Raw genomic sequence first — 9,337 nt, 5'->3', positions numbered from 1 at the left:
TTCCCTACAAGCCAATCTAAACTGTTTTCCCAAAGCGTTTGTCTCCAAATTATTAAAAGTTTTCAGTTAAGTACATCATTACTAGTAAAGTTTTTGTTAACACTTAAGTTTTCTTTTTTATGAATCTTTCTGAATTTACCGTTTTCAATGATTGCCTTTCAAACTATACAACAATAAACAATTTCCCAAAGACGTAGAAACCGGTAACCACCTTTTTGGAGAACAATTTAGCATTAAGGATCATGTTTGCCTCACTTCTACCTGCAGGGGATCAGGGTATGCCACCCTGAAATATGCCACTTTCGTATAAGGATTATTTTGACCTTAAGGCAACTGAGAATCAACAGATGCAGGAAGAGTTCTCTGCCTTTCCTATATCCACCTAAAAGCAGGGCATAAATTTCCCATGTGAAGGTATCCTCTCTCCCACACCAGGGAGAGTGACTCTTACCAGGGAGAGTGACTCTTACCACTAGAGCTGGCACTGAGAAGAGTCTGCATCAACAACCCTTACTAAAAATAACCGTTGTTTTTCACTATATATTTCCAAGTCACTTCTACACGGTTGATCATCCCTCAAAGCCTAAACTCCCTAGTTTTGTTAGAATTGCAATATAAGCCCTTGAATCTCACCACTCCTTGAGTTTCACTTCTTTTCTGTGAAGTCCTGTGCACATAAAATAGTAATAAAATTTTATGCTTTTTATCGTGTTAATCTGTCTTTGTCAGTTTATTTTGCAGGTCCTCAAGACAAGAACTAAGGGTGGAGGAAAAGTTTCCTCCTCCCAGACACAACTCTTATAATTTATTCTAAGTAATCGGAAATTTTGTCAAATATTTTCCTACAATAATGTCAATCATAGTCTTATGAATAAAAGCCCCTAATGAGAAAAAAACTAATTTCCACAAAAAAAGGATTAAATTGTACTTTGAGAATCTGGAACAATTTATGCAACAATTTAAAATGTATTTTCGAAATTACGTACTAGAAGGGCAATATATTTATAATATGTTTGGTGAAAATGCAATTTATGTTTGGTGAAAAAGAGTTGTATAGTTAGTATACAAAACCGTATAATGACATGATTTTATAAAGATTAAATATATTATAGGAAAAAAGGCAAAAAAGAAATGCATCAAATTAGAAGCTGTATTTGAGTGTTGGAATTATTGGTGATTTTCTTTCCTATGTTTCTACACTAGTTAATAATGGTAAAAAATGCTATTACATATATTTTTTAATTTAAAAAAAAAAAAAGGCTATTTCGGAAGGAGTTACAGGTGTCCATTCCACAAACCACGTTTGGAAGGTCACTGTTCCAGAAAGATTCAAGAAGGCAAGGATTGGTCTCTGAAAGGCAAGACCACATCTCTGTTCAGAAGAGAGCGGTCCAGCTCAGCTTGGCTCACAGTTTCTCTTTCAGTTTTTCTTTGAAGAGGAATTGGAAACCGAAACAAACCTAGCGCGTCTGGAAAACGAAACTGCTGCAGCTGCGCCCTGGCAGCGCCGAGCAGTTTCCCATCTCCTGCAGCCCCAGCGGACCCAAGGCTCCCAACGCCCCATCCTGCTCCGCCCGGTGCCCCGCACCTGTGTCCTGGCGCTTACCTGGCCGCTCCTCGCGCGGCTTTCCCCTCCGGCCCAGCTGGCCCTGAGTGTTGTCCCCACACGAGTGAACGGTGCCATCGCTCAGCAGCAGCAGCGAGTGGCGCTCCCCGCAGGCCGCTTGCCGCACCTCGGCGCCGCCCGCGCCCGTCGGTACTCGGCGCAGCTGCCCCCCGTTGCCCCAGCAGAAGTACATCCCGCTCGCGCGCCCCGCCGCCTGCCGCGGTCTGTCCGCTTCGCCTCGACCGGCTTCCAAAGGCTTAATGGGCTGTGTGCTGATTTCCCAAAACCCAGAGGCTACGTGGGCCAGCCCCACCCTGGTCCCTCACTGCGGTTGGCCTCGCCCCCAGAAGCGCTGCCCTGGCGCCGCCTGACGATAACGGCTTTTGGGGCTCACACACCGCGCCAAGCGCTGAGGAGCAGAGAGGGACTCAAGACGTTTACAACCCAGCTAAGCCGGTGTGGCTTTGGACGAGTTGCTTAACAATTCTGTTCCTCATGAAATGCGAACAGTAGTACGGCAAATCTAATGTGTTAGAACAATTTAATAGACAATTCATAATGTCAGAATAACGTCCAGAGTGCTTAATAAAAGCATCAGAATGCCGACCCTCGTTCAGACTTCTTGGCACTGGAAATGCAAAATCCTCCTTGTGGTTATAGTCTCCTACTTATAAACAGATACATACTTAGTATAAGGTCAAGTGGCAACATGAAAAAAAAAAATAAAACTAAAGGAATAGAGAGAGTGGGGGCAGAAGGAACTAGTATTTTTTGATAAAATATCAGGGAAGATATGAATTGACATTTAAGTAGAGAACAGAGGGAACATGAGAAATGAGGCAATGAGTCGTGGTCTTAGGGCAGAGGTTGCAAGGGAGCAATTAGATTTTGAACAAAGTGACATGATCTAACTTAATTTTAAAAGAATCATTCTCAACTGCCACGTAGAAAATAATACAACAAAAATGGAAGCAGAAAAGCCAGTTGGGAGAGGCTGCTGTAGGAGGCCAGATTAGAAGGATGATGCTGGGACTAAGGTAATATACTAGAGGGAAGGAGAGAAGAAATGATCACATTCAAGATGTTGTGAAAATCAGATTTGCGGATGAATTGGAAGTGAGAGAAAAGAAGGAAAATGATTAGGATTACAGGTCCGCCTGAGGATCTGGGTGAATGGTGCTACCCTTTACCTGGAGGAAGAACTGGGAGGGAAGCACCACTTTGGGGCGATTGGATCAGAAGTCCAGTCTGGTAATAACTGAGAGATGCTTGTTATGCAAGGAGGCAATAAGATAAATGATTTTAGAGTTGTGGAGAAAAGTCGGGGCGGAGTCATACTTTTGGCAGTCATCAGTGTAGAGATAATACTTAAAGCCAGATGGCTGACTGAGATCACCAGGAGGTGAGTGTGGCTAGCATATAACAGAGGACCAATCCTAGGAGGAAAACTAGAAGGGCAGGTGTGCACCAAACAAGTGAAGAATAAGGGAACGATCAACTTTGTCAACTGTTGGTGGAGCAGATAAGGATTGAGTATTGATCTTGAGGTTTGGCAAAATGGAGGTGATTGATGACTTTGACAATGTTGGTCATCAACAGCATTATTGTTTTATTTTTACTTTTATAGTATCCATTTGTATACTCTCAGCTCACCTCACTTTACTACCACATTTTAAGTTCTCTAAAGTTGAGAATAAATGTTATTTATTTTTCACTCTTACGAGCACCTGACACATGGTAGATACTAATAAATATGTATTGGACAAATGGTTTGATGAGTGGTAAGTAAATGAATTGCAGTCATACTTATGGTTCCATTTCACCATATACTACATGTAACCTTTTTCTAATTTCTAAATTTTCTAATTTTCTAATTTCTAAATTTCCCAAATGTTTATTGCTTTCCTCAGGTACAAACTGTAATAGTTTGGTATTATCATCCTAAGACATTGAGCCCTCAGGATATTAAGTTATTTCTTTAAAAAAAAAAATCTACTGGAGACCTAAAATGTAAATATATTATACTCATTTTGTGTCCCCACCATTTAGTACAGTGTCTGCCACATTAAAAAAAACTCAATAAATGTTAGTGAGATAAGTAAATAAAATGTAAATTAAAGAAGTTGACCATACTTTTGTTGCTTGAGAAAGATATAATTATCCATTCACCTGTGTTCATGCACTTGGAAATAGTAGTTCCCATTTATTGAACCTTTTGCATGTGTTGACTATTTTATATAAAATATCTAATTTAATTCTTTCATCTGCTTTTCTTAGTGGAGACTGTTTTGGTTGCAAATGACAGAAAATATGACCTAAGCTCACTTAAGCAAAAGAGAAATTTACTGGTAGATTACATTATTTTTATCATTAAAAGAAATTTTTGCTGCCCCTCTCTACTGTATAGCATCAAGCTTGAGCATGTGACATGCAAGCAGGATACATCTTCTAGGCAGATGGTTTAAAAACCAGTGTTTATTTTCTCTATTCTTTTTTTCTCCTTTATTACAACACCTAGTGATTTTCCAGATAGAGATTACTCCATCATCCTGGGTCTCAGATTAAAAACAATAATTTAGCAGTTGAAATTAATCTATGTAGCATAAGTGAGAAATGATTTTTTGTTGTTGTGAGGCCCTGAGCTTTTGAGGGGGTGATTGTTATTGCACAGAGATCATAACTTAGCATCTTCTGACAGTCACATAACTGAAAGCCCATCAACATAGATGATTTCAGGAACTGCTGTCAACAAGGACTTAATGTGCTAATGACTCTATTTCTCTCTGCCTTTCACTCTGCCTCTTGCTATGAAGACTTCATCTTCACGCTCCATGTAGTGTATCAAATATTTCGCGCTCCATGCAGTGTATTAAACAGTTCCAGACTCTCCTCTGAGGTGGCAAGAGGGTTGCAGCAGTTCTAAACTTTATACAAAGCTCTCAGATTCATGCCCTGTGGAGAATCTGCTCACAAAAGTCCTGGAGTTTAGCTGTGATGCCCTCCACGGCCGAGTTTCAGTCATATGTCTATCCCTGAGCTAATCACTGTGGATGCCAGGAGGGGGAGTCAATCAATCAATCACCTGGCAGATCTCTATGCTAATTTTGTGAGTAAGGAATCAAAACTCAGTGAATTTTAGTAATTTGCTTGAAGTTACATGGCATGCTAAGTGGCAGGATTTTCACACTAGTCAATTTGACTAGAAAGCCTATTTAATTTCCATTATAACATAGTTTTTAGTCCTTGATCTCTCCTCTAGTGCCCTTTTCTGATTAATAGCACATCCTCACAACCATTATATCCAGAAAATTCTAAATCATTTTATATTCCCTCCCCATTATAAAACTTCCCCTAACCAATTAGCTGCTGAAGGATGTAGACTCATATCAGCAACATTTCATTTTCTATCTACTTTATATCTCTGCCACGCCTACCCTCATTCGGATGTCTGTATCTCTAATATCTGGCATCTCTAATCAATCTTTTTCTGTTCTCTCTTGTGTTATTTGCAGGAAACACAGCTTTGATCACATTGTATAACTTCTTTAATGGTAGTAGTCTTATTTCTACAGAAAAAATACATACAAAATCTTTTGTGTATATATTAAGGCCCTCCGTGATCTGCTTATAACTGATCTTTCCAGCTGCATTTCACCAACAATTATAGGTGTCACATGCACATGCATGTGTGCATGTGTGCAAACACACACACACACACACACACACACACACACTCTGAGGCTACTGTCACAACAAACAACTTGCCTTTTCCTACTTGCTTTTTTCCATATGCATGCCTTCATTCATATTTTTAAGATATTTTTTTAATTTTTACTGAATGTCCACTATAGGAATAACATAAAGCAAACAAAATGTAATAATTATCATTCACTTTAGTATTTACTTTAGACTTTACAAAATCCTTCCAGCTATTTTACTTGCAGTGTCCCTTAAGCTTAGTGGAAGCCATGAGAGGGAATATGGTCCCTATATCACAAATGAAGAATTTAGGATCAGAGGGTGGAAGTGATTGGTCTCAAATTACAGGTGGGTAAGTGCAATAGCCCCTGGATTTTCTTTCCACCATACAACCACGTCTGATGAGCGTCCCTTTCTCAGAGAACACTCAGGTAAAAAATAGACAAGTGATCAAAATTGACTGTCATGTTAGCCTTAAGATCATATGTTGAAGGTTATTTATACCGAATAGCTCATACAAATAGCTTATTTTTCTTTTTAAGTAATTTTTTCCTAATGGTTATTTAAGGAGTACAGGAGAATGAGAAAAGGGAAAGAAAATAAAATTTTCTAACTACCTACCTCATGCCGGTTTCTCTCACCATACATTTCCCCACTTAAGCTTTGCAACCACTCCCTGAGGTCCATATTACATAGTCCATAGAGATAAACAACTTGGGTCTTAAAAAATTGAGGTGACTTTCTCAAGAAAAATAGTAAGATAAATTGGGGACCCCAGGTCCAAACCACACCTCCCTTCACTATCTTCTTTCCACCAAACAGCACTGACTCAGAGTGAGATAAGAACAATGTTGGAAAGGGGGTGAGAGAGACGAAGGGCTCATAAAAAAGGTCATTATGGAGCACACGGGGTTGAGGAAAAACAGAATAAATCATTTAGGAGCGGGGTAAATAGGCCTGAGGTCAGTCCTTAAGGATCAGTTGGAAAGACATCTGAGAAGAACTAGAGACACTGCAATTTCATTGCTTTCCTCTGCCATCCTCTTCCTAGACCCACTTCTGCTTTAACCTCCATGCTTCTGAGGTCAGAGTCGATCCTCTGTGTTACTTAGCCAGGACAGCCCTTAGACTAGACAGATGGGAAGTGGAACACACTCTATGTATTAGTTCGGTTTATGAGGATCCTTCAACTGCCATCCCAGTTACCTCCAGGTGGCTCCCTTGCAAATGTCATCCGGTGGTTCTTCACAAATGGACAAGACAATTAGGATAGCCAGTACTCGTCTCCCTGTAGATAAGAAATGGTAGTTTTGATTTTTAACTCTAGATGGCAGTATTTGTCAACCAAATCTCTTTAATCTTAGGAAATGACCTATTTTTATGGTTGGTAGATTAATGGTTGACATCTCTTTTCTATAAGTAGTCTAGTAATTATTCACAGATTTTAATGATTTTTCTTTCCCATGCTCATTGCAAGATATTGGTATTTAAATTACTTTAAAGATACAAAATGCTGTACTCATTGTATTATTACTATATCATCACCATAACACATTACATCACAATACTGCATTTCTCTGGAGTCTATCGGCCATCTCAGAGCTCCAGAACATAGCCCTGAACTTGATAGAAAGAGGAAAATGCCTTTGAATTTTAGAAATGGTTGCCATTCAAGCTGGGGACTTCTAAACACGTTAATAACAAACTGAGGACTGTCTAATTCTTGTATTTAAAACATTGTTTAACTTAATTTGTTAATCTATGTGACTAGTGGAGCATTCCCTATAAATTAGAATTAATTTCATCTGCATAAAATAAAACTGCCAAATAATAATGGTTTAACATGATACAAGTTTATTTTTCTCACGCATAAAAAATCCTGAGGTAAGCAGCCAAGGGCTCATGTGGCAGCTCCATGGTTTTTCAAGGGAATCAGGCACCTTTTGTCTGCCTCATTTGAGAACCAAACTTCCATCTTCAAGGTCATCCCACGTTCCAAGATATCTGCTGGAGTTCTAACTATCACAACTCTATTCCAAGCAGCTGAAAAGGAGAAAAAAGGCTGCTATCCCTAAAACCCGTACAATGCTTTTGCATACATCTAATTAACAAAAACTTGCTCAAGTGGGTATAGTAACTGCAGAAGATGCTGGAAAATGTATTTAGCTGAGCACCTTACAACACCAAATAAAATTGGAGTTCTGTTACCAAGGAAGAAGAGAATTATGAGGTGGCGATGAGCAGTCTCTTCACACCCAGCAAGAAATTTGAGATGTTTGACCCAAAGATATATGGCAGGCAGAGTGGCTTCATGGGTCTGTGACCAATGTAGTCGACTGCACAGGGCCCTGTTCTCAGAAGACCCCATACTTAGTTTAATGTTCTGCTGTCTCTGTCTTGAAATTCTTAACAACTTTATCTTTGAACTTGTGTTTTGTAAGTGAAGTTTGATGAAACACTGAAGCAATAGTGTGAGCAAGGTAGATATATGCAATATTTCTGCTATTTCTTGCCACCCTATTCACATATAGTGTTCAAGTTACCCCACGAGCCAAAATTCCATCAAATCCATGATATATGGGAGTTCAATGAGACTCAAAGCTAGCATAAAGTAAACAAGTTACATCTATGACTGAGTAAGCAAGGATACTGATAGTCCGCAGAGGCCACACTTTCCGTAGGAACCAGAACTTGGCTTCCAACACAGAAAGAAGGCAGTGCATTCTAAGAAACACAAATAAGCAAGGAACCCTATCACACCTTTTCTTACTCCTGTCATTTCTCGGTATTAGCCAACCACTCGTGCTGAAAATAATGATATAGAAAGAAAAAGAAAGATAGGGCAACCTATAACTCCTTTTCCTTTCGGTTCTTCCTTATCATTAGACTAAAATTAGAATGTTAGTAGAACACGAAAGTATCAAGAAGTAGCAATAAAACAGATGAGTTAGTTCTGTGGAGTGTTTCCACTATTCTGATAAGGATGAAACACACACGCATATAAGAGCTTCAAAATATAAATCACGTAATTTCAATGATTTTGCTTACAAATTAATAGCTTATATCTGCATTTAAAACTGGCATCGCACAATGTAAAGACAAATGGTAAAGTTCATGCTAATAATTAAAAATTCTGATTTTTTTTATTTAGAACAACATTAAACAGCAAGTAAGAAAACATGGCAAATTGAAAAAGAGATTGTGGAAGAAAAGAAAAAGCTTTAGATTTTAGTACCTTTAATATTCCTTTTTCTTCTGTTTTTGAACAAGGAGCTCTACATTCTCATTTTGCACTAGGACCCACAAATTACGAAGCTGGCACTGATTGGGAGGGTTTAATAATTCAGTCAGACTATGCAAAAACATTTATTTTCTAGAACTTATCTAAACTTATTCTCAAGCCTCTGTTACAGTCAGTGGGCAGGGATCTTAAACTTATCGTTTAACTCTCTCCATCTCTTCTTGTTTGAACTATTGTTTTGCAGCTAAGTACTCCATTTTCCAGACATTTTCTTCCTTCCCACTCACCCAGTTCTGTATCAATATGGGAACTACAATGAAAGGTTGGAGAGAAAGGATAAAGCAATGTCTTCAACTTGAAATAAAAGGCTGTTCCTATTATAGTATTCACCAGGAAAGTTCATCTTTGTGTCATTAAGTTTTATGAAAATTTACTTCACAATCATATCCTTAACCATCACTAGTTTATAATATGTAAGAAAAGTTGAATCAGAATATAAAAATTCAGATGGTTGAGTTATGGAATACCATTGAAGGGATATAGTAAACTACCTCCTGTTGAAGTCTGAGAAACTCAAACCATGTTACATCTTCTCTTGCCCGCTAGTTAACATTTATTAAATGCTTTCTAAGTGACAGGTACTGTCAATAGAAATACACATGAGTTATTCTGTTAAATCATTACAACAACACTATGAAGTAGGTACAATTATTATCCCTATTTCACATAAGATGGAACCGAGAACTTAAGGAGTAAAGTAATTTGCCCAAAGTCACACTATTAAGTAGTGG

At 38.5% G+C, this 9,337-nt stretch overlaps 1 protein-coding gene across 1 annotated transcript in view; it reads right to left on the bottom strand.

Moving 5' to 3' along the window:
* Nucleotides 1–1,954, bottom strand: part of HERC6 (HECT and RLD domain containing E3 ubiquitin protein ligase family member 6) — a 44,727-nt gene extending 42,773 nt beyond the window's left edge. The window contains exon 1 of the mRNA XM_006910719.3: nucleotides 1,607–1,954. Coding sequence (XP_006910781.1) covers nucleotides 1,607–1,799 — 193 coding nt within the window. The 5' untranslated portion in view covers nucleotides 1,800–1,954. The remainder of the gene's footprint in view (nucleotides 1–1,606) is intronic.
* Between the last annotated feature and the right edge of the window lie 7,383 nt (nucleotides 1,955–9,337).

This window comes from Pteropus alecto, unplaced genomic scaffold (genome assembly GCF_000325575.1).
Source record: "Pteropus alecto unplaced genomic scaffold, ASM32557v1 scaffold63, whole genome shotgun sequence".
Taxonomy (NCBI): Eukaryota; Metazoa; Chordata; class Mammalia; order Chiroptera; family Pteropodidae; genus Pteropus; species Pteropus alecto.
Note: the sequence above shows the minus strand (reverse complement) of the source record. Positions and strands in the feature narration are given on the sequence as shown.